Source organism: Artemia sp. Qi Xiang Cuo, chromosome 7, assembly GCF_049724085.1.
Source record: "Artemia sp. Qi Xiang Cuo chromosome 7, ASM4972408v1, whole genome shotgun sequence".
Classification (NCBI taxonomy): Eukaryota; Metazoa; Arthropoda; class Branchiopoda; order Anostraca; family Artemiidae; genus Artemia; species Artemia sp. Qi Xiang Cuo.
In genome coordinates, this window is record NC_142800.1 from 64,774,283 (window position 1) to 64,800,627 (window position 26,345).

Below are 26,345 nucleotides of genomic sequence, written 5' to 3' on the forward strand. Positions count from 1 at the left end.
GGCGTTGTCGTAGAAACTTCAAAACAGGCTCATTCAATTGGAAATTGAAGGGATAGTGCACTTTTTAAGTGTCGAAAGTGATTGGAGTGTCACTAGCCCCCCTCCTCCCCCCACGCTCATTATTTCCCAAAACACCCCCCATAAAAATTTTGAGATAGCCATTTTGTTCAGCGTAGCTGTTTTCCAGATAGAAAATATATTTTTGAGGAGGATAGTCCCCCACAACCCTCAAGGTAAGGATTTTAAGATATGCACGGGGGGCATATACGGTTTTTATAGAAAGTGCTGTTGATGACAGTCCAAAACAGGCTCCTTTATTTTAAAATTAAATGGCCCTTGCCCTTTTTAATAGTCCAAAATGTCTGGAGAAACACACAGCCACCCCACCGCCCATCAGTCCCCCCAACACATCCAATCAAAATTTTGATATAGCGATTTGTTCAGGGTAGTTGATTCCCAGATAGAAAATATATTTTTGAGGAGGATACTCCCCCACAACCCTCAGGGCAAGGGTTTTAAGTTGTGCCCTGGGGACATATAAGATTTTTATAGAAGGTGTTGTCGTGGAAACTTCAAAACATGCTCATTCGACTGGAAATTAAAGGGCTAGTGCCTTTTTTAATAGTCAAAAGTGATTGGAGTGTAACTAGCCCACTTCCCCCCCCACACGCCCATCATTTCCCCAAATACATCCAATCAAAATTTTCAGATAGCCATTTTGTTCAGCGTAGTTGATTTCCAGATAGAAAATATGTTTTTGAGGAGGACACTCCCCCACAATCCTCAGGTCCAGGGTTTTAACTTATGCCCTGGGGGCATATAAGGTTTGTATAAGGTGTTGGCGTAGAAACTAACATACAGGCTCATTCGATTGGAAATTATAAGGCTAGTGCCCTTTTTAATGGTCGAACGTGATTGGCGTGCACCTGGCGCCCCCCCACGCCCTTCATTTCCCTAAATACATCCAATAAAAATTTTGAGATAGCCTTTTTATTCAGCGTAGTTCATTTCCCGGGAGGAAATCTTTTTTTGAGGATGAAACTCCCCTAGACGCAGCAGGGTAAGGTTTTAACATACGCACTGGGGGCATATCAGGTTGTATAGAGGTCGTTGTCTTAGAAAATTTAAAAAGGGTTCATTTTATTGGAACTTCAAAGGGATAGTGCCCTTTTTAATAGACAAAAGTGATTGGAGGGTAAATAGCCCCCCCCCCTCCCTACGGCCATCATTCCCCTAGACACATCCAATCCAAATTTTGAGATAGCCATTTTTGTTCAGCGTAGTTGATTTCCAGATTGAAAATATATTTTTGAGGAAGACACTCCCCCAACCCTCAGGGCAAAGGTTTTAAGATATGCCCTGGGGGCATTTAGGGTTTTTATAAAAGGCGTTGTCGTAGAAATTTCAAAACAGGCTCATTCGATTGGAAATTAAAGGGCTAGTGCCCTTTTTAATAGTCGAAAGTGATTGGAGGGCAGCTAGCCCCCCTCCCCTACGACCATCATTTCCCCAAACACCACCAAGCAAACTTTTAAAAGAGCCATTTTGTTCAGTAGATCTGATTTCCAGATAGAAAATACGTTTTTGACGAGGACTCTTCCCCGAAACCTTCAAGACAAGGGTTTTAAGACATACCCTCGAGGCAGTTATGGTTTTTATAGAAGGCTTTGGCGTAAAAACTGCAAAAAGGTTCATTCGATTGGAAATTCAAAGGGATAGTGCCCTTTTTGATAGTCAAAAGATATTGGAGGGCAACTAGCCCCCCCCCCCTCCTACGCCCATCATTTCCCCAAACACATCCAATCACACTTTTGAGATAGCCATTTTGTTCAGTGTAGCTGATTTCCAGATAGAAAATATGTTTTTGAGGAGGACAATCCCCCACAACCCTCGGCAAGAGTTTTAAGTTATGCCCTGGGGGCATATAAGGTTTTTATAGAAGGCGTTGTCGTAGAAACTTCAAAACAGGCACATTCAATTGGAAATTCAAAGGGTCCCTTTTTAATAGTCGAAAGGGATTTGAGGGCAACTAGCCCCCCCCCCCCCGACGCCCATCATTCCCCCAAACACATCCAATCAAAATTTTGAGATAGCCATTTTGTTTAGCGTAGTTGATTTCCGGATAAAAAATATTTTTTGAAGAGGACAATCCCCCACAACCCTCAGGGCAAGGGTTTTAAGTTATGCCCTGGGGGCATATAAGGTTTTTAGAAAAGGCGGTGTCGTAGAAACTTAAAAAAAGGCTCATTCGATTGGAAATTCTGAGGGCTAGTGCCCTTTGTAATAGTCGAAAGTTATTTGAGGGCAACTAACCCCCCTCTCACGCCCACCTTTTCCCCAAACACATCCAATCAAAATTTTAAGACAGCCATTTTAAGTTCTAGAAATTAGGTCTTTGAGGATTACAACACCCCCAAAGCCTTCAGGGCAAGGGTTGTAATTTAAGGATTCTCCGAATCCTTCATATTATTTCTTATGGAAGGATGCTCGTATAAACTTTAGAGAGGGCTCGTTTGATTGGGAATTGAAAGTTTTTGTTCACTTTTTAAGAGTCAAAAGAGATTGAAGGGCAACTAGCCCCTCTCCCTCCTCCACGCCCTCAATGCATCAGATAAAAATTTTTAGACAGACATTTTGTTAAAATAGTTCAAAGTTCTGATAACAAAAACTTCGGTGTTGACACAGCCCACCAGGGCCCAGGGTTCGGCGTTGTAAGTTATGCTCTGGGGCATAACTTATTAAGGGGGGTTTATAACTTATGGGAAGGGGTTTTGTGTGGGAAGAACACGTAGGAAATATATTATAATTATCCAATTATAAGGTTAAAATACATACTCTGTGATAGATGCAAAAGTGCTTTGGCACACAAATTCCTATTAAGGACAATTCCAAACAGCCGTGATCACTTTGTGCCAGCAAGGGAAATGGTCTAAACCCTCTTACTGGAGCTATTTTATCAATCCATTCATTGTTGTCAATCGCTGTCCACAAGTTATGCAAGCTGTCTATTGTTCATATATAAGGTTTTTATCAAAGAGGTAATCGTATAGACTTTGATAATAGCCTCATTCGATTTAAATTGAAAGTTCTAGATCCGTTTTTTAAAGTGAATAATAATCGTACATTACGCACCCCCCCATGCCAAAAACAACTTGAACCTCTCGTCTCCAAAATACGGGAAGCAATGTATTTAAAAAAAATTCCCGCACCTTAGGACTGTCAAAGAAAAGTTAATGCCAATTTAAACCTATGCGCGAGATACGCAAATACCAGTTAAAACTCTAACTCGACGTGGTCCGTCATTACTATTAGATTTTAGATGTCACCAGAAACAAACAGAAAATAAATGAACAATCGTAGCAAACAAAATACAACAAGTAATAATAAAATGAATAAATAGATCTTCAAGCGAGTAATGCTTAGATTGAATATAAAAATCAAGCTTAAAACGAAAAAACATATTTTGATATTAAAGTATAAATTAAACTTAAAACGAACAGAAATTAAATAAAAAATCAATGCGAACAAAACATACAATATATATTAATGTAAATGAATAAATAAATCTTAAAACGAGTGAAACTTAAATTGAATATGCAAATCAAGTTTGAATCGAATAAAAATAACTACAAACAAGAGTTTGGGTATCGTCTCGCTGCAGAAGCCTAAAACCTACTGCGTCATTCGCGCTTTACTGAAGACAATACTTTGAAATATTTCCACTTTTGTAACTTTAAGAAATCAAAAATTAATTAAGATTTTAGGGAATAAATATCAGCATATGAAAACGAATGATAAACGAATTATATTACAAATGTTTTCTTTTGTACTTAATATTGAAAATAAATATTAAAATTACAGTAAAAGTTTGAACTGATGAGCTTTTAGCAATTAATATCATTATGCGTCAAATATTCAGTTTAATTTATTAGTTCTTTTAAAGATTGGTCAAGACAAATATAGTTTCACTACAAGCAAAATTGGGATACTGCCCCCTTCTTTAACTGTAAAAACCTAAAGGCTTCTGCGTCATTGGTGCTTTACTGAAAACGAATTACTCGTATAATACAAATTTATCATTTTCCAGTTCTTACAGCATTGAAAATGAAAATATAAATTAAAGTGAAAAAAAATCTTGAACTAATTGATCTTTCAACAATTAATATCATTATATATCTAATATTCGATTTGATTTTGTTTATACTTTCCAAGACAGTTCAAGACTCATTAAGGTTTGCCATTTTTTTTTAACTGTGTCATTTTTTTTTAAGTAATCGTTTTAGTTTGTTATGAAAACATTCTATGGCTTCTAGGCATTTCTATTTGAGCGGAAAACTGCACCTCAAACTTTGTGGAACATGTATTTCCTTGCATGAAACACCAAAATATAATAAAATGTCAAGTTTCGGAGTGTTGGTATTGGTATTTTTGAATCCGCATGGTCAATTTAGGGGGTGGAATGTAGGCTAATTCTCGTAGCAGCCCCATTCCGTCGTGGTATGGTTCACATTTTCAACACCTGGCGTCCGGACTATCAAATAATCTACCAAGCATACAACTACCCCAAATCAGTATCAATAAATAAATGAAACCCAAAACGAACAAAAATTAAATAAATATTAGAGTCAAACTCAAAACGAACATAAATTAATGTGAGTAGGCTTTCTAAAAGCCTACTCACATTATGTATTCTGGCTTTCTAAAAGCCAGAATATAATTTGTACTTTACTGAGAAAAAATTCGAATGAGTTTACTGAAAAAAAATTGCATTGTCAATTTAATATACATATGCTGATATTTATTCCCTAAAATCTTAATTAATTTTTGATTTCTTAAAGTTACAAAAGTGAAAATATTTCAAAGAATTGTTTTCAGTAAAGCGCCAATGACGCTGTAGGTTTTAGGCTTCTGCAGTGAGACGATACCCAAACTCTTGTTTGTAGTTATTTTTGTTCGATTCAAACTGGATTTGCATATTTAATTTAAGTTTCACTCGTTTTAAGATTTATTTATTAATTTACATTAATATACATTGTATGTTTTGTTCGCATTGATTTTTATTTAATTTCTGTTCGTTTTAAGTTTCATTTATACTTTAATAGCAAAATATTTGTTTTCGTTTTAAGCTAGATTTTCATATTCAATCTAAGCATTACTCGCTTTAAGATATATTTATTCATTTATATTATTACTTGTATGTTTTTTGCTATGATTGTTTATTTAATTTCTGTTCCTTTTGGGTTTCATTTATTCTTTAATAGTAATTTCTGGTCGTTTTGAGTTTGAGTTTTAAAAGGTATTTTTATCTCCTGAAGTTAAGTTTAAAATTGCCTTTACTTTTCTTTGAAAAACTTATTTTCGGAAAGTTTTTTTTAATTAATCAATAAATAAATGAAACCCAAAACTAACAGAATTGAGTTGAAACTTTCAGGGAATATTGAGGGTGATGCTGAACCAAATCAAAAGACACTATGTAGATCAAGATTGTCAAAGTGAGGTGTATGCAAAATCTTAAGAATCGCTAAGGATATTGAGTCGAACTTTCAGGGAATATCGAGGAGGACTTTGAACTAAATGAAAAGACGCTATATCCCAGACGCTAAATCTGTGGTATCCCAGGAACTTGAGATATGCGGATAAAATTCTCAGATCTCAACTTTCAGCACAAATAACGCTATTGCCTTTATAAGTTTTAGGGAGCGGTAGCCTACTCCTTTTTGTGGTAACGTCTGTTCGCTTTTAAATTCTACTGGGCTATACATTGTAATTTTAGTGTTCTGGTGGCAGTGTTACTTCCCTTTTTAAACCAAATAAAAGGCTTGGGTGTCATTTGATTTAAATTGAATCTTTGTTTAGGCAGTTGCTTTTTATATATATATTCTTAAGGCATTGATTTAAAAGAAGAAAAGATCGGTGAAAATTAGTTACTTATTGAAAATGAAAATGCTACTTATTGAAAGTTACTTATTGTTACTTATTGAAAATTAGTTACTTATTGAAAATGTGCAACTTCTTTCTTTTGGGGTTGCTTTTTAGTTGACATATCTTTTCTTTACATATTCATAGCAATGATGTTGACTAACAATTTTCGTTAAGAATATTCAGGGTAGTTGACACTATGACACTATGTTCGTTTTTAATCTGACTGAATTATTCATCTTAATTTCTCTTTCGTCTTGGGGTTCATCTATAGCAGTATCTTTTATTCTTATGCTTAACGTTATTGTTTATTTTAATATCTCTTCGTTTCAATTTCTAATTTCTATTCGCCTTCGTTTATTCATTGTTCATAATTTATATTTATTTTAAAATTGAGTTATAATAGTATTTTATTTCTGCTCGTCTTACAAATTGATACTTCTCTTTACATTTCTTTGAAAAACTTTTTTTTAAAGATGTTTAGTTAAATTAATCTTTAGAAGAAATTTGCTCTGATTTATTACTGGTGACTCAAATATAAGTAACTCAAATTTATGCCTTCTCTGCTAAAGATGTTTGCAGCTGAGTAATATGTTGAGCATTAAGCATTACTTTTTAGACATGTCTTTATAATATTAGTACTTTTATGTAATTTACGAATAAAAATTGCCAATAAGGTGGCCCAGATTCGTGAAAATTGAAAGTAACAATTTTATATTAAAATACCAGCATCAATCTATTAATAGGTCCATTGCCTTAATTTATAAAAGGCAATAAAATAGTAAATGCAATTGTTCGTGTATCTTCCAAAAAGAAAAGAATTCAAACAAATATCTTAGTAAAGAAATATTTTTTTTACTAATAAATAATCATAAATTTTTAGCTAAGATATGAAGCAGACTTACTGCGTGATAACCTCAAAATGCAAATTCCAGGTGCCTTTTCGGCTAAGCAAAGTAGAATAGAACTTGCTATTTTCTTCTCGCCACCTATTTTTAAAATGACGAGATGCAAATAGGCATAATTTATTAAATGCATAGGTAAGATTATAATCGCAATTCTTTGCAATTCTTCCAAAGAAAATATAATTCACAAAAATATGACTAGAAAAGGAAAAAGCACTAAAAGCTAGGTTGAAAGAGTCGAAAGTAGGTGAAAGGAGTCGAATTTTGATTCGACAGCTGGGTTTCACGTTCGTCGTCACTCCATGAAAAATCTCTTCAAATGGGTGAATATTCGATTTGCTTACTTTCCAAATTCCGAGTTGAAAAATCTGTTCCTCCGTCCGGCATTATTATGTTTTAACAGAAGCTTTCTATCTATGCACTAGAATGTAATATTGGTACCCTTAACGGGACACCTTTTTCGATACATTTTCAAGGAAGACATAAGGATCACGCTTGCAACCAAGCATAATAGCCGTAATTTGACATCGCTTGATCATTTTCCTTCGAAATTATTTAGCTTTTCCTGGCAGGATTTAGTTCATACCAAATATTTCAGTTTTATCGCCTAGGGTTGTTTATTACTCTATCCCTATTCTCTTCACGTGATATTCTTGCAGCGGATAATCTGACTGGGGAATCCGTAGTAGAAATTCTTCTTCTATTTCTTCTCATTTTTACCAAATCTTCGCCAAAAACATCGCCTGCTCGAAGTGCTGTAATCAAGTCATCAAACTCTCCATCCTGTTGAGTAGATGAATTCAAGGAACTGTTGGATACTTTCGCTGCTAGTATATCACGACTGCATCTCCTGTCGAAGGTTCTCTGCTTCAACTAAAAGAAAAATAATTTATGAATATACTCGTATATTGTTGTCGGATGACATATATGAAAAAAATATATACTCTTCTATGAGGATAAGGAAAAACTATTCCTAATTCAATTTTTTTTTAGCTTGGACCTTCCAGTAACCCAGAACCCATAACCCATAACCGGTAGACTACTGCTGCTCATTAAAAGGAGTCGGTTGAAGTAGAATAACAAAAAATAAGCTTCAAGCCTATTATATTTTCAAAACTCTTCCATCTTTACAACACCTTCATACACAGGAGGGGAGAGGACGAATATCTCCCCTAAGATTGGTTTAACGAACCCTAATAAAATATTTGGGAGACATGCAGTAAAATCCTAATATTTGGAGCTTAGAACTGCTTTTTAAGTATCTGACTTCCCTGCTCCTCTAATTAATTCGCTTGTTTGCATGCTACTTATGACCTTTACCATTTGATTATGGTAACAAGGATACATATGCAGCCTCTTTAGTTTCTGTTGTACATCTTTGAATACTAAGGCGTCTTTTGATCTCGGTTTGTTAAAAGAAATTAAAGTAGTTAAAATTAATTAGATTTATAAAGAATAATAATAAATAAGTAAATTGCGAGCACTGAATCCAAATTACACTGACAACATCAAATGTTATATTTTAACGTTTAACGTTAACGAATAAACGTTAAATTTTCGAATAACGAATAAAACTTAGATTGTCTTACCTCTTCCTCTTGCTGTCTCCTTTTTTCTTCTTCTTCTCTCTTCTTCCTTGCTATTTCGTTTTCTTGTCTGGCTTCGATCAATGCCGTTAAAAACTTGTCGATTACACCGAAAAATTCATCAGGCGTTGAAACTGCAGGGTCATCACCAAACAAGGCCACCGTTTTCTCGAACTATAAAACAGTATTTCATTACAAACGAATTCTTATTCCTTTTTTTTCCCCGGCGCTACGAAAAGACGTGCTTGAAACTTTGAAAGAGTACTAAAAGTGTCTATCTAGTATAGACTTCTCATAACACTCGGTCTCAGTTTGACTTTTCTTTTTGTATGCGTGTGTGAGTGTCTCCAAGCGTTTTACTGAGCATGAGGAAATTTAACTACTTATGAGAATGTAGAATGGTAGAATGTAGAATATAGAGAGTGTAGAATGGTAAGAGTGAAAAAATTCAGCGCAAAAGCTATTCAATATATTTGAATTTAGAATAGATTTAAAATTAAAACCCGCCTGACTCTTGTCCAAGCTGTAGCTATACCCTGCTAAGGTTATTTCCAAATTTTTGATTCACGTGTCAATCATTGTATAAGGACTTGCAGAAGTTTAAGTTGTTAAAACCGACCCTCACGTGGAGAAGTTAACAGTATTTTTCGCTTACGTTAGACCTATGAAAATGTCCCTCATGTTCTGCAACGTTTTCTGCATTTTGCAAAGGTTTGTTTATTAACAGAATTTTTTTTTCAGGGTTAGTGTAAAAACCATGAGACTTTATGTGTTAGGTGTTTTAAGACACATAATTATATATCAGATAATTACCTGTTCCTTTATTTCCCCTTTTGCAAATTTCTTATCTTATTCTTAGTTGCGAAGCTATGAGTCATGGTTTTCAAAATAGGGTTTGACTATGCAATTTGAGCTTCAATATTCTCAATTTCAAAGCGAGGAATTACCTTTTCCAGTTTGCTTGAAGAGATAGCTAAAGATGTAGCCTGTAAATTTATTGATTTCCTTTTTTCCATCCACGATTATTATTGATCATGTCCACTGGTTGTAAACGCTTCTGATTGATCACTTCCCCTATGTTAAAGGCCTTTAGTTTAAAACCAGCAGTGTTCTTTTTAGTTCAGTTTTGTAACAGGTACTGATTTGAATAGAAGTAAGTCCTTTCTTTTGGAACCACTATGTACTTTTTATCCTGTGTACTTGCCAGGGTAGTTAACACTTTCACGTTACAATTGATATAACTAGAAGAGTTTAATTTCCAGTTTCAGTCTTTGTATCCCTCGGTAGGAGGGATACCAAAGGCCTATCCAGTCGGAGATTACAGGCTTTTATCCTCCAGATATAATTTCCGCTTATTTATACTGATGTAAGGTTACTTCTACTCCAAATGGACAACATAGCGTGGTGATCAGAGGTAGCTCTTTTAAGTTATACCAAGGCGTAGTATCAATTATTTGTACTAATCCAATTTCTGAGATTTTCCCGGGTGGTTTTCGGCTACAGATGTGAGCCCATAGCTAGTTATCATTTAGACAGTAGACAAGGCTACTGGTGGTTTGCTACAGTCAGCCAGCAATAAAACTTTTGATAAAGTGGATTCATCAACGGATTTCAAGTTTGAGACGCAATTGTTGAAGAAGAAACTGAAATTAATGCATTTAGTATGTATATAATATGTTCTAAACTAACTTACCCTAGCTTTCATGTCGCTGAAAGCATCTTCAAGTTCAGAGAGACGACACGTTCCAGAGGCAAGAAACTCTTGGACTGACGGAATAAAGCAATCCCCAGGAAGTGCTGGTGTTGGCTGGGTTCGGTGGAATTCCATTTCTCTTTCAACTTCGCGGAGACCAGCGCGGAGCTGAATTACATCTTTTTCTAATTCATTTAAACTGCATAATAAGAAACAAATAAATGGGGAAGAAAAAAATGAATCATTAATTCTTCGATTTTTTTTTCAATAGCCTTCATATAATAATAAATATACCGAAGGAATTTACTTCAGTGTAGGAAGGGAGGGCGCATTTAGTAAAAGAGAGAGACATGCTAAAAAGTACAGGAAAGTAGTTAAAACTCCCACGTTTAGCTGGTAGATCTCTAGGCTCGGTAGATACATTCTGGAAAATATATAAAAATAATTTTGAGGGTTTTGTTACATACTATTGATCACAGAAGAGAATTTATTGATGCAGCAAATATATTGTAAAGAAGTAGCACTGTGTGCACAAATCTATTCACAGCTACCTTCTGACCCCAGGCTGAAGACTCCAGATTGTTGGTATTAGAGGGAAATATAGTCGTAAAGCTCTCTGCAAGTTATTTTCTGCTATTTGTGATCGTTCAATTTTATATCTTTCTAGGTTTCATCCATTTGTGAAAAAAACAATCTTTCTTTTATCGTTATTCAGCATTTCCGTTACTGTAAATTTTGACTTTTCCTTCTACCTTGGTACCATACAAACTTGAAATAAATGATGTTTTTGGAAAAGATGCAGTAGCAAGCAAAAGGTTTTCAGATATTAATGTAATGGAATTGCTACCTTTTCATGATGTTGAATCAGTGTTTATTTCGTAAATTTTCTTTCTATCTCTCTCTCTCTCTTTTTTTTGTAGTCTGCTGTTGTACATTATTGTAATCGTGGATTAGAAATAAATTATTATTATTATTATCATTATTATTATTTTCAAATCGTGCATGTTTTTTACGCACTATTTCTCTTTTTTCTAGCCATCCCCAGCGGAGCGATAGATTTGAAGCCAGTTTATTTAAAGTATGATTTTTAACAAATTGTAGGGCAAGAAATTTCAAAAGTATGGAAAAGGAAGGTGAATGGCCAGAAAAAAGGCAGAGAAAAGTTATGGAAGAAGGGATTGAAAATCATAACTAGAACTTCCAATGTTTAGTTTTTGTTATTGCTTTTTTCGAACCCAGACGTATTTATAAACATGGAGTTAATTTTAGCTGCGACCAAAAATGAACATTTATGTCGATCTACTAAAATAGAGAAGTATTAATAAGAGATTCAAGAAACATTTATGTGTAGGCAGAAAATATTTTAAAGCTCACGAAGACGAAAAAAACAAAACAGTGACTGTGACAATCAGTCAAAAAAAGACACAAAGGAGGGAGGCTTTAAAGAAAACTTATTTCTGCTTTTTGTGCCTTTTTTGTGCTGTCAGATCTAAATATATTGAGATGGACAAGGCTTGATTTCGAAGTGCCATCAAAAGTCACAATTAACCAAATTCTTACTCTAAAGATCTATAATTACCAATTTGAGAAATTTATGTCAGCGTAAAAAAAAAATTAACAAGTTACGAAAGAAATTGAAAAAAGAACCCGAGAGAGCCCGACACAAATAATGTAAATCGTAAACACCTTCGGTTTAATGTCCTTAAAATCATAAATATGTGATTTCGTTGCTTATCAGCTACACTCATTGTGCCAGTTTACTGTATCGGTTCTCTTTTTCTAAAAAAAAATTTAATATTAATTTATTAACATATTCTGAACTGTTATTGTTCTTGTAGAAAAGTCTTTTAGTAAACAGTATTTTCACACAAACAAGGCGTGTAAATTGTGTACTTGTATTTTTGCATAATTTTGGAATTACAATTCATGGTCTAACTTCAATTTGATTTATGAAGATAATAATCTTATTTTGAAAGAGCGGATTATATTGTAAGGCCTTGTTTCTATTTTGATTAGGGAATAATTTAGATTCTTAGCTCTTGTTATTCCATAGGATAGTTTTTCATCAAAAAAGAGCAGTTAATCATCACTTTTTGCTATGGATTTGAGAATTAGTCTTTTAGTCCCGCCTAATAATTTAACATGAATAAATACGTACTTACTTTCTTTATATATCAGAATGGTCATACTGGTTAACTGTAGCGCTTTTTTCTTTCTTTTTTATGAGAAAAGTTCAAAACTATTTGTTGAGTATAACAAAAAATAAAAAAAACTTACTTGACCTTTGCAGCGTCTTTTACGTGCGATAAATCTTCTTCAATCTGAAGTAAGTCTTTTAGCTTAGATTCTATAGTTTCTATTATATAATGTAATAGAGTTTGTTTGCTGCTTCCAGATTTAGTATCCGCAAGTTTGTTCAAGCTTGTCAATTTAAAACCCACAGCATTGCCACGTGCACCACGGTTCATGTAATTTCCAATGGCCAAAATAAGTTCCAAAACTCTCTTAAATCGTTTGCTCCTAATAGCCTCCTTAGAAGCTTCTGAAACTGCAAGAACACGGGGCCACAAATCATTTAATTGGTTTGGAAACTTTTTCTTATAGTATAACGCTGACAGCCTTTGTTCAAAGTGTATGACTCTAGATATGTCATAAAGGAAACGATCTGCTCTTGAAAGTGACTCACAATCATCTGAATGTTCATCTAAAAGTGCCCGTTCTTCAGGAGTGGGCACAAATTTTAGTAGCTGCTCAACCATATCTAAAGGCATTTGATCTGTAGAGTCCATGCTTAATATCACTCTGATTATTTCTTCATTTGTCATTTTCAGTTTGGTTAAAAGGATGTTGCAGTTTTGAGCACGTCGAGAATCAATCAAAGTTACTGACTTAGACTTTGTACGGGTGACCAGACATAAATCTTCAACAGAACCATCAATACCCTTGAAAAAGACAGTACGTGAATTATGAGCTTAGGAGAATTATGAGATATAATCATGACAAATTGTCCTAAATTTCGTTTTAATTGGTTTTGTAGCCATTCTTAATTAGATTTAATTGGTAACTAGGGTCCTTAAATTTTCGGCAATAGTAATAATTTAGAAGAACTATTTCTTTTTCTTGGAGGAAAGTGTGATTAGCGGTGTTAAGTTCCAAAGTTTTACGAAGGGGAGGAGGTGAAATATATTTTTCTTTATCTAGGAGGGCGAAGTTGTCGTTTTTTATCAATCTCACCTATGAAATTACCCCAAAAACAGCATTTACAAGAAAATACTCAAAAATAATATTTTCCAAATCTAGGGGGGATCTAGGGGGACAGCCCCCACTGACGCCACCATATGTAATTTCTTCTAACCATTGTACAAGGCAAACTTGAACAAAACATTCTGCTTTGTTCAATGGATATTTTTAGCGTGTCGAGAATCAATCAAAATTAGTGACATGAATTTTGCAAGGATGACGAAACAAATCTTCAAAAGAGCCATGAACACCCTTGAAAAAAAGAACAAAGGAAATAGAATTAAAAGGCAAACAATAGAGTCATTGTCTTGTTTCAATGATCAACAGATTTGTATGTATTTTGTTAAGTTTACTTGTATTCTTGTATTATTGTGAACAATGAGCGAGGACTTATTCCCCAAAAAGACATACAAAGAGTCGAATACGACGAGGATTTCTTAGTCGTGTTTCCTTCAAGTATAACCTAAAATAGATGGTATACCCCCTGCAGCTCAAGAATGCAGTTAGGTTAATTCTAATAAAATATACCCAAGTATGCTAAAAATATAATACTTTGGAAACAAATTTGGATTTCATATTTGCACATTAGTGGGGGGGGGGGGGGGTTAAGTATAGCGGGTCTGCATGCAACATGTGTTAGCTGCAATTATTCTGATATTATTAAGTAAGAATTGTTTTCTGACTTCACACTGTCCAAATACTTTATCCCCCCCCTCCACCCCTAATGTGCAAATATATAACCCAAATTATATGTTTCCCATCTATTCTGTATCTTCTCTATGTCTTTTCGCACGCTAAGTTGAAAGAAACCGGTTTACAGTACGTCAATGCTTGAACAACTTGAGCTGCAGGGAGTATACCATACAAGTACCAGAAAAGATCTTTTTTGGTTTTAAATAAAAAGAGCTAAACAAATTATTAAAAAAGCTCAAATTTTTTTGGCTAGATAATGCACATGAACCTCAGAACCACAAATAAGCTAAAACACGTTAGTATAATCTAGTTCATATACGATTATTTATTAGTCTAAACAGTTAAAACCGGAGCAATTTTTTTCAGTTTTAAAATCTTCTTTAATTATTATGAAAGCCAAAATGATGATAACAGCAATTCATAGCACGGCCGTACAAAATCATTACGCACGCAATGTAACAAACAAGTTTTGAGTAAATATACTAATGCAGTTTCGAGGGCTTATGGAACGTGACAGAAATTTAGTGTTCTTGAATAATTAAGATATCTATCTGTTCCACAGACGTTGTTAATCGATGCTATAAATTGATATATGACTCATCAAATTCAAAATATGTTTCAGTAGTGATAATGACTTTATTTTATATGGCCAATCATGTTATTGATAGAGCAGAACTAAATATAGTAGTTTCGCCTATTTTGTTGGTAAAATATTTACAATATTATTACATCTTTAAATATTTGCAATATCTAGCCTGAGGCTCGTGAAGATTCAACGTTTGAGTTATCCAATTTTTATATATAAAAAAGACAATCCGCTATATGATTTAATAAAATCAAAAAAATTTCTGCAGTACTTAGGACATTTATCTTTTTAGAATAACAAGAAAAGGGTCTTAGAATTAAGACTCATTAATTCCAACTTAAAAAAGAAGAAGAAATAGAATGGAAAGCGACAAACCAGTTGATTGATCGTTCACATCTTGTGTTCATAAAAGAAATCTCTAAACTTAGAGATTAATATTCTAAAACGATAGGAAAATACTTTAAACTGAACATTATATAATTTTTTTTTAATAGTTCATCTGCATAAATCTGCACTAAAATATGATTAAACATATTTTTCTTACCCAAGCACATAATAAAAATAACATAATTAAAAAATCTGAAAATTTTAAGCTTGGACCAACCATATCCTTGATGGTAGGACCTAACGGAAAAAAACTAATATCATTCATTTCGGTAAAAGTTTTCGGGAATTTTGTAATTTTTTACTTACGTTCATTCCATTTTTCTGATATGCAGAAAACATTTTGTCAAAGTCCTTCAAGTCTAAAACCTTGTAAAGCTTCTGCTCATCCAACTCCGCCCATACGGTTCCGCTTAGTTTATGGTCAGGTAATTTGGTCCAATTGAATGATTTAAGTGGCGCAGAGGACGGGGGAATTTCTTTCTTGATCACTGATTTTACTGGCATCAGTTGCATTCCTGGCCCTCCAGGTAATGGCGGCGGGATACCCAATGGTGGTGGAGGGAGATTTCCTGTAAAGGATCTTGCATTAGATTTTTGCTAGTTCATCGGCTTCTTTAAAGTTATAAACTAAACTATATGTGTATGAATTAACTTGTTGTTATTCAAACAAATACTGGTCGCTTCGTTTGTAAGGAAATAAACAAAAAAAGGTATTTTTTTCTTTTCTATTGTGTTTTTTTTTTTGTTCCTGGAGAAAAGGAAATAAAAGAATACCATGGCAAACTTCGTTATGGTACCTGCAAGTATCTGTCCGTCCACAGTGCCCTTCCTCGTTTGATGCAATTTTTTTTCTTTGCTTTTTTTATTTTCCTTGTTTTAATTGTTTGTTTTTTTCTTTTTGTTATTCTGCTTTTTTTTTTATTTGTTTTTTTGTACCATGTTGTAAATAAATTATTATTAGCACATTCGGCAAAACAAATTCCGTAGAGAAAGTTCTAAAAGAGATTACAACCGCACTGCAAGACTTGGTGAAAGAAGTTCGCTAAGAACTTACTTGGTAATCAAGTGACATTTTTCAAAATATTTTTCAAACTCTTCCAGTCGATTCCTGAACAACAAGTATTACTCATAAAGACATAGCCCCAACCCTTAAATGGCATCTTTAGCGGAAAAATTACATGATACGTACTGTTTAAATAAATTATATTAGATAATAATTTATCCACAGAAAGGGATGGTTTTTATATCTGTGTAATGTTACTGACATAAAAAATTTTTCGGGGGGGGGGGGATTATCGAAGAAGATAATTCTTACTGGATAATTTTTTAAATGTGGTTGTCTAGTTTAAGCATGAATGCATTAATGGTTAACTAAAAAAAAATATGGAATATGAGTTTATGAGTAACTTGGTGAGCTTGAGCTCTTTCAGAATGAATATGAAGCCCTTCATTCCAGGGCATGTTTTAGGAAATTGTCTGACACATATTGAAGAGCGTGAGTTATGTTGGCTAGTGTGCCCTTTTGAAAATTGCTTGTGTTTGCAGGTACATTTATGGGTCTTGTCACTTTTCTCATATATGCGTTGCATGATTTCTAGCTATATCTCTAGATGTCTCCAAGACTGCTGTTTTTCTCTTATTCTGGAGAAGACGTTGAATAGCCTGAAGGCTTTATCTTTTTGTTTTGTGGAAACTTCTTTGCTGCAATTCCATGTCTATTGAGGGTGACTTTTTTTCTCACTTAACAGTTTTTTTTCAAAAAGCGTTTTTACGTTTTCAGTTACTATGGGGTGAACTTCGTTCTTTACTAGGTTGCAAAGATATTTGTAACCATGATATATCTACACGAAGGAAAAAGCTTTCGTTTCTTTTTTAAAGGAATATATTAATGAACGATGACATTGCTATTTAGGAGCGAACAACTAATGTTGATGAAAATTTAGCATAATATAACGATGTCATACAGCTAATAATATGTAAAAGATACAAAAAAAGTGCATTTTTTTGTGAAATAAAAATGGTGTTAAGTTGTATTAAGGTATTAAAATGAAACTCTGAAACTAATGGTATTAAGTTCAATCTTTCAGGAGATTTGAACAAAATCGAATGACTTTATGTGCATTAAGGTTATCAAAAGGACGTATCTGTAATATCTCAAGAAGAGCTAAGGGTATTAAGTTGAAAATTCTAGAGAGTGTAGAGGGGGATGTTGAGCTAAACCAAATGACGTTATCTGTATCCAGGCTACAGGCGTATCTGCATAACGTCAGGTAATAATTATTAAGAACTGTAAAACAGTCAAATTTCAAATAGCACAAAAATATATTTTAAAATAATTATATTCAAAAGAAAATATAATAATAATCATTTCAAAATCTCGAAGACCCATAAGAATTACATCGAAGTAAAATATGCACACCAGTTTACTTTCTAAAACTATGGAAGTCAACAAAAAAGTGAAAATGTATCAAAATTCCCCGAAAGAAGACCAAAATCTCCACATGGGTGAAGGATTGCAGAAAAGAACTTGTTAAAATCCCTTTGGGAGGAATAACCCAGGGTCTGGCGAGCATTCGTAGCATGTTTGGGCAGCTCAGTAAAAGTAACGTTGTGTCTTCAGCGTCAGCGGAGCAGAAAAAATCCTCTTCAGACTTGACTGGTAATCATAAAGATAAGGAAATCACAGTAGATCTTGAGAGTAAAGAAAAAAGTAAGATTTCAGAAAAAACATCAACGAATAGAGAATCAATCTTTTCATCAATCAGCAGCATGGAAAACTGTAAAATCTACTGGGCTAGACTTTTTGGAATTCATCGGAAGAATACAGCAACTATGAATATCAAAATTAGACTCGAAGACGGCACAGAGATAGTAAACAGATTCAAAGAAAAACATACCCTTACTCGTGTTCGCCAGTTTATTCAGGCTAAACGTCCACACCTGAATTCAGAAAATTTCTTTTTCATTGGCGGAGTTCCAATGAAAGAAATTACAGACGAAAGTAAGACTATAAAAGACTTAGGCTTACTTGGATCGTCCCTGAGGGTTAAGGCGAAAATCTCATGTTAAATAAACAAGACTGGATAAAGATCACCCAGAGACTTGATGGCACATAGGGCGTGAACTATTGTCAATGTCTCAGGTTCCAGGTCTTTTTTTAAAGGTCAAGTGGCAAGCCTGTCTCCCAGCTTTGCGGCAGCTGGGATCAAATACCATCCCTTGCATTACCAAGCAGAGGTCAATCCAATGTGCTAATATAGCTTGATGCACAATGATGGTAGCTGCTACCTAGTAAAGAACGAACCACGGCCCATAGTAACAACAAAAAAACGCGTTAAAAAAAAGTAGCAAGCGAGAAAAGATTGCCATTTCTAGCTGATTCAGGAATGGTAACTATATCTCAAGTAGTCTTAATAGTAAAGTGCTATTTTGAAGACCAATTTACGGGAATTTCAAAAAATAGCCTGAACCTCTAAAAAATGCCACTGGATCGAAGCAAAAAGTACACCATTAGGATCATCATGGCCAAAAACCCTATACTTACAGTTCCCTGGCTTGAAACCACTTTTTGTGAATGGGTAGCACTGATATGTCCTCTTTTTTTCCTTTTCCACCGCTAGCGGGGCACTCGAACATCATAGAGAGCTGTTTAAGGGCAAATTTTAAATGAAATTACCATATCTGCGTGCTTTTGCAATCAACAAAACATAATGTTTAAATGCAATTTTTTTTTCGATAAAAACTGCAATCTTCATACACAAGATGATGTTATATTATTTTTATACATTTATTGTCTGTCAAAAAAAAGATAAAATAGACGGAGTAATCACTAAAGATTACTACCAAAAATAAAAAAAAAGGACTCAAACACACAATCAAAAATTCAAATACATGACAACAAACTTTTCATTGCATACATTACATTAATACGAGTAAACTATTGCGAAAAAATTGACGACCATGGGTGAGGAAAATTTCTTTGAAAACAGGATAAAGATTTATTATTACTAATATTTGGGTCTGCAAGCTTATACAAATGGATAATTTTATGGTTTCTTGTCCAAGGAGGCAAATATAAAAGATGCTTGGCAAATCTGAAGAAGATTGATCGTGGGTACTTTTTATCTGTAAGTATAAAAAAATACGAAAGGATTTTGGCCTTGAAGATGGATGCTAGAAGCTGACGGATGAAGCATTGTTTAATTTTTACGATTCCGGCGTAAGAAATACTAATTTTACGCTCAACGTGAGATATCAGCGAATAGCATGTGTTGCGATAGATGAGCCAATTGGAAGGTCCAGGTATGCAACATGGTCGGCGGGTTTGGTAAGAGAGTCGTTCAGATTAAGGGGAGAAGTAGAGCGATTTCGCCAACTGAAAAGAACATTTTCGGTTTTCTCAGGATTGAAAGACAGTCCGATTTTTCAATATTCGTCTTTGAGTGAGCTAACGATGATTGTCAGTCAGCTTGAAGGTTTTACGTCGTTTAAGGCCTTATGCTGGTTGTCAACTAATGCACAGATCTCGATATTAACCTGATTCAAAGTGACCAAGCAGTGAACGTCACTCGACTTGAAAGTTTGACATCGCTTATGGCTTTAAGTTGATTGTCAACTCGAACTTGCTTATTGAAGACCATTTTTATCATTAAAGATGCGTCACTAAAAAGTAATCCTGTATAAAGTGCATGTTTAAAAAGGTCTAATTTTTGGCAAGATATGGTACTTACCGAAGAAAGGTGGTGGAGGTGGTGGTCTGATAGAGCTAGGCATAATGGATGGCAGCAAAGTTCCAGTAGGTGATGGCAGTACCGACTTAGCATCATCAGATATATTTCCTGTTGAAATGATATGTTGAAGTCGCTGGACCCGATTTCTTTCTGTTCCTAATTGCTCATTTATTTCATTTAACCTATATTCAAGTTCTCCAGCTTTTTGCTTAAACTCTAAATGACCTCTGGTCTCTCTCTCCAACTTTTCCTTAACGCGGGACAATGCGTTTTCAATGTCCTCCTGCAAAAAAAGCTTTGTTCATCTGTTCTATGAAACTTTAAAATATTTAACATGTCACCGAACAAATTTAAATAATCAGAGCTGTTAGAGAAATTCAAATTAATCTAGAAAATAAAATTTTAATATTTATTCAATATTTCAAATAAAAAATTATAATAATCCAGTCACCAATTAAGTAGAAATTGACGAAAGCTTGTAAAAAAAATTTTCTTTCCAAATTTTCATGGAGTAACGCATTTCCAGTATCCTTATGAAGGGGAGCTCTTCCCAACTTTTCTTTAACTCGCGGTGATCCGTTTTGCTCTAAAATTTGGAGGGGTCACGTGGAAAAATAATGTTCTGTAAGAACCCCATTCCAAGGAAAACAAACTGTTGAATTGTCAAGGGGGAATTATTAGGGGTGGGAAGGAGGGGAATTTTCCAGGGGTGAAGTTTTCCGCTGGGGGGGGGGGGATTGTCAACGCGAGGGGAAATTTTCTCGGTTTGAATTTTCTGCCGGAGAGGGAATTCGCATGGGGAGTATATTTCGGGGGAATTCTCAAATACTATTAAATTTAAAAATACGATTGTTATTAATGCGCGGGGAGGAATTTTCAGTGGGGGAAATTTTTCTCGAATTTCCTTTCTTTTGAGATCGCAGAAATTTGCGACTAAGCTAATGTACATATAAAATCAAGTGTACATGTCTCTGTCTTTCTTTCTGTCGTTTCACTAAATTTATAGCTAAATATTCTGAGGCAGAAATCTTTCCAGAAGTTCAAAAAAACACAACAGGTTCAAACTACACAAGTTCAAAAAAATAAAATAAAACTGACAATGAGACAAACATGTTTCAGGTTCTTAAATGCACCAACCTGTATCTTGTTCAGCTCCAACATGTTTGGAGAACTTTTTTGTGAGCAGCTCAGCAATTTCAGTAAAATTCTTGATAAAGTGTTAATAATATGCTGCCATCCCTATAAAAGAACAAATTTCCTTCTTGGACACAGGTAGAGGGAAATCTTGAATGACCTGGACCTTGCTCTCCAATGGGGCAATATCCCCATTTTCAATTTGGTGACGCAGGTAACAAACCTTGTTCTGAGTCATTTTAGTCTTGCTTGGGTAGATCTTCAACCCTGCTTCTTGTAAGCACTCTAGTGTTTTTTTAATGTTTACTAGGTGCTCCTCCCAAGAGTCACTAAGGATGACAATATCATCCAAATAGGCCCCAGGAAATGCCTTGCAGGGCTCTAAAACCTTGCCCATAGGATACTGTAAAACTGCAGGAGCACCATGCAAGCCAAATGGCATGACTAGAAACTGATAGAGTCTAGAAGACGTATGGAATGACATCTATCCCCAGCTACCTTTCTCCAGCTTGATTTGCCAGTGCCCTCTAACCAAGTCTAGGACAATAAATATTTTCTTGCTGCCAACCGTCTCCATGATAATAAGCATGCGAAAGCCGAAAACTGAAGGGTCAATGAATCGTCTATTATTGATAAGGGTCAAAAGCTTATTTAAGCGAAGGGTAGCCGAACAAAAATTTATGAGGGTTTTATATCACCTTTGAGGAATTAAGTTTGACCATTTGTTCATGCTTCGAAACTTATCTTATAGTGGTGAATATTTGCTATCTCGGGCAGTAAAATTATTCGTTTTTTCAAAATGTATTTGGTTTCTTTTTGTTGCTAGCAACAGAAGTTGAATTTGAAAAATAAATTGATTCTGTGGTATTTTAGTGCTTTAAAAAATCTTACGGTGCAAAGTTTATAAATTTTTTTGTAAAAATTATGTCTCTCGATTATGGCGTTAAAACTTAAAAAAAAACAACTAAAAACTCGGCTTTCGGTTTTCTCCACTATTTTCTATAACCCATTTAATTTAGAATAAAGCCCTTTGAATTGCCTTGGCTGAAGCAGTCATAGAAGAAAAAATCTAGTGGAATTTTCTCATCAAATATCTTCTTAAATTAAAAAATATATATTTTAAATGTAGGTCTTGGCAGCTATTAAATTAGTTTCATCTAGGTGCGATAGAAGTATCTGTTTTGATTACTAGCCTAATATGAAAGGAGTTATAGGCTCCCGTTATTTGTAAGAAATGCCTTTAAAATATATAAAAAAAAGTAGGACTTTAAAGAGAAATATGATTGCTTCAGCGGTCTTGCCCAAGTTTCAGGTGAGTGGTTTGCCCTTGTTATTTCTTTCTTTGTGATGGAGTAAAGGCTTATTTTTAAGAGACTGAAAGTAAGCTAATTATTACTTAACCCCCCTATCCATTGATGTAACTAGAGGAAATGATTGGGCTCTCTCCACTCCTAGAAACCAGGGGCTTAACTTGCTATAGGGCAGAGGGGGAAGGGGGAAACTGCCCCGAGACCCCAGTTCACCCCACCCCCAGTTAAAATTTAGTGTCCTCAAAAATATTGTGAATACTAAGATAAGCCTAAATAATTCAAGTATCCATAGAAACAGATCAGTTTTCTTTTGTATTCATTTGCCTTTATGGTAGGCTACTATATGGCTCATTTTTCCTTTTAACTTGGTCATTTTCACATGACCTGAAAAAATCGGTTCAACCCCCTCCCCCCCAGGATTTTGAATAAATTAAACCCTTGCTAGAAATATCATGGTCCTCAGTAGCGATTATAAAGCTAAATTAATAAAAAAAAGAGTGGTACCCCCCCCTCCCGCCGCCAATAAGCCATAGCTGAGCCGATGCCAAGCTTACTAACTCAAAAGATTCTTTATCTGGCTCCATTACATCTTCTTATTGGTATGCTACTCACTTCACCTTTTGCCTCCTTTAGAAGCCCTTTTAAACTATTGTTTTGGAAACAAGGGGAAAAGAAGGAAAGAAAACACTCTACCTTTTCTTGCAATCGGGCCTCTAGCTCTTGCTCTTTGTTTGTTAATCGATTGACAATGTCAATATTTTCTTTTTCTAATTCTTCTGTTCTTCCCCTGGCGGCAATTAGTTCTTCCTCAGTAGCAAGCCTAAAAAGGAAATTTGACCTTTATTGTTTTTTAGTTGCTGTAATTACTTCTCAAAGCAGTCGTTATGAAACCTATAGTTGACGCGTTTCGTTGTTCTTTAGAATCAATATACATTTTCTAATTGGGAAATCATTGTGGGGTACCAATAACAGGTAAAACTAGATTTTCATTTCCAATTCATCCTAAAGTTTGTTTTCTGTGGCACCTTATAGAATAGGGTGTATTAAGACCTATTGTATCGATTGGTCCAAAGGGAAAATTATCAGCCTGCAAAGGGCCCCTGTGGCTTGGGAAGAGGCGAGGGAAGGTAAACTTTCGTGGGCGTTCAAATTTAGCATTTAATATATCAAACGAAAGGAAAGCTTTGCCTGACTTTGAATAAAATCCTGGCTTTTCTAAAAACGTAAATTTGGAGGAGATAGGGGCACATATACAAAATTGGTGAAATTCTTAATCATAGTTCTCAAGTTTCAGCGCAAATCTACAATAACTTTGTATGATAAATTCAGAAAAGTCCGAACGGAATTTCCCATCACGTAGGAATTTTTGAGTAAGTTTTCTTATAGAATTTTGAGGTTTTAGCTATTCAAATTAAATTCATTTTTAAATAAATTCAAATATTAATGTTACTTAAAAAAATTATTTAAAAGAAATTCAAATAAAATTTAATGAGGCTCCTGAGGCCTAGACAGCTGCCATGCTCTTTCTCTTTTTTGTGTACAAAAGGTTCTAAGCTCAATTCTGTAATGTAGAGAATGAAAAATGTACAACTGCTAAATTTTCTAAAATAGTGAATAATTTGAAAACAAATTAGTACTGAATATTTCTTCTATAGTAAGACCATAGACTGGGGTTCGTTCTTTATGGGGCAACCCGTTCTCCCACCCCATAAAGACAGTCCCTTTACCCGGAGAAAAATGTTCTTAACAATTTTTGTAATTTCAGTTTGAAAATATATTTATTAAACTGTTTTTCTGTCCTATTTCTGTATTGAAGAAACAGGGGCGGATCCAGGATTTTTGTTATGGGGGGGGGGCAAAATAGGTTGATCCGATAAATTTGCTTTAGGAGCAAGTTTAATTAACGCAAACTTGAGTTAATTAAGTAAATTAAACAACTTTAAACTACGCTAGGGGGGCGCCCCCCTCGCGTCGTAAACCACGTCGGCTTCTATTTTCTCGTTGGATATTGTCTGATAAAATACTTTCTCCGCAATTAGATTCTCCCATCCCCCGTCTGGGATTCAACTCTAGCTGCACCAGTAAAGTTAATTGTTTGATTTAAATATCAAACATATTTGATTTAAATTATATTTATTTGATTTAAATTGTAACAAATATAAAAATATTTCATTTAAATTTAAAATGTTTGATTTAAATCAAATACCAATTGTTTGATATACCAAATCAAATTTAGTAAATCAAATACCAAATTGCACTATCTGGAAAGCAATCCTATACCAAATTAAAACAATTATCGACATTTATCTAGATTTTGATCATTTTGCTCACAAAATGGTACTAAATTATTCTTTTTGATTTTATGTGGGCAAATCCAATTTCACCACAAATGCAAATGTAGATTTCCAAATAGGTTAATATTCAGTCGTTACTTTTTGAAAGAAAGAAGAACCCAAGTTTGATAACTTTTTGCCAGATTCTTAACCACAAATATATATAATATAAAAATTGTTCTGAATTTGTAAGTAGCAAAGACATTTTTATACTCTTCAACCATTTTTTCTTTTTTTTTGCTACTGTCCAATAAACTTGGACAGTAGCAATTTTCTACTTTAAGTAAGTGCCAGAATCATTATCTTGGCTAGAGCAATTGCTTGAGGGGATGGGTTTGGAAGGAATTCAAACTACTTAAGGGTTTTGTTTTAAAGCAGAACACATCTGTTTTGCTAAAAATCTTCGTTTAAAAATCAGTTCATAAAAGTGAGCCCTCTGAAAAATCAAATCTGACGTATATAATATCGGAGACCACACTGCGTTTCCATGACGATAAAATAAAAGTTCAAATGGGGATAAAATATTTTTTAATAGACAGTGTATAGAAATTCACAAAAATACCACATATTTCGGTCACATATAAAGTGTCCAATAAACTAAAGACGTTGTGGGTGTTGGTACAAAATTAACTGAAATTTGTCGATGTCTTGGAGACACTGACAAATCTTGACTAGAAACTGAATTTTAGGTCAAAATTATAAGTCAAATTTTGTAGTATTTCAAAGTATTATTGGAAATCTATTAATGGATTAAGAACCCGAACATCAAAAATTCGAAGAATAAAAATGAAGCTGCGAACTTTTTCAATTCCGAAATAAGTGAAGACAGATCTTGTGTTTTGCAGTTTTTGCTGTATTTCTAAACTTGTTTTTGAGCGATTGCACTTCATTTGAAAGTCTCATTTTTTTTTAATTTCCTATCCACTTAAAATGTTTCCCCTAACTGTTACTGAAAAATTAGTTGTTAATTTTTTCCGTGAGCTAACAGACCTATAGTATGAGCATTACATCATTTATCTGTGTTCGTTTTTACACATGAAAAAGACATTCTATCAGCATGTCTGAGCGTTTTCGCGTACTAGGCTGTAAATTACACGTTTTCCTTAGTTTTCTTGATTTCTTTTCTTTTGAAATTGTTATTTCTTTTCATGCACTTCGCATAATAATTTTTGTGGATAGTAAATAAATTACCAGTACTATTCATTATTAGTATTATCATCTTAAACAAGAAAGACTCCAAACCCTTCTGTTTTGTACAGTGCTTATCTAAAGAAGTAAAATAGGAGGATAAAGATACGAAAAATCACAGAATTCATCAACTACAAGTCGCTTTCTTTTACATATAATTATATCAGATAGCCTAAACTACTTGTACTACAAATTCAGCGAAGGACGAAATCATTTTATTGGAATCAAAGGAAGATAACCCTTGAAAAAGAGCTGAGAATATGTGCTCAAACGTCTGGTACTAGGATTCCTATCCAATGAAAGCAGTGATGACGAACTTTTTGAGCTCCAGGGAAGGGAATAAAAGAGTACATAATCACTTCCCATCTATATTTTCTTTTATATCTTAAAGGAAGCAGTAGAACAAGGGAGAACCATTCAAAATGAAGGGGTGATCGGGACTTGCTCCCAGGACGCCGTATCTGGGAAAGGGTTGCCGCAACCAGGATCTTGTTACATGCAGTTTCGTTAGCATCTCTCTATTTCACGCAATTTTTTTTTTTTTTTGGGGGGGGCGGGGGTTGAGTAGGCCTAATTTTTTCCCGGATGCCATTAACTCTTGGAACGGCCCTACAACAAGATTAAGGAAAATTTCCGGAATG

General features: G+C 34.4%; 1 protein-coding gene across 5 annotated transcripts in view; it reads right to left on the reverse strand.

Moving 5' to 3' along the window:
- Positions 1–6,928: 6,928 nt before the first annotated feature.
- Positions 6,929–26,345, reverse strand: part of DAAM (disheveled-associated activator of morphogenesis-like protein) — a 259,934-nt gene continuing 240,517 nt past the window's right edge. For all 5 annotated transcript variants that reach the window (XM_089092501.1, XM_089092500.1, XM_089092499.1 and 2 more), the window contains 7 exons: positions 22,877–23,003; positions 19,740–20,022; positions 15,316–15,578; positions 12,381–13,045; positions 10,104–10,302; positions 8,414–8,584; positions 6,929–7,697 (listed from right to left, as the gene is read on the reverse strand). In XM_089092501.1, the coding sequence (XP_088948627.1) occupies positions 7,425–7,697; positions 8,414–8,584; positions 10,104–10,302; positions 12,381–13,045; positions 15,316–15,578; positions 19,740–20,022; positions 22,877–23,003 (1,981 nt within the window). In that variant the 3' untranslated portion in view covers positions 6,929–7,424. The remainder of the gene's footprint in view (positions 7,698–8,413; positions 8,585–10,103; positions 10,303–12,380; positions 13,046–15,315; positions 15,579–19,739; positions 20,023–22,876; positions 23,004–26,345) is intronic.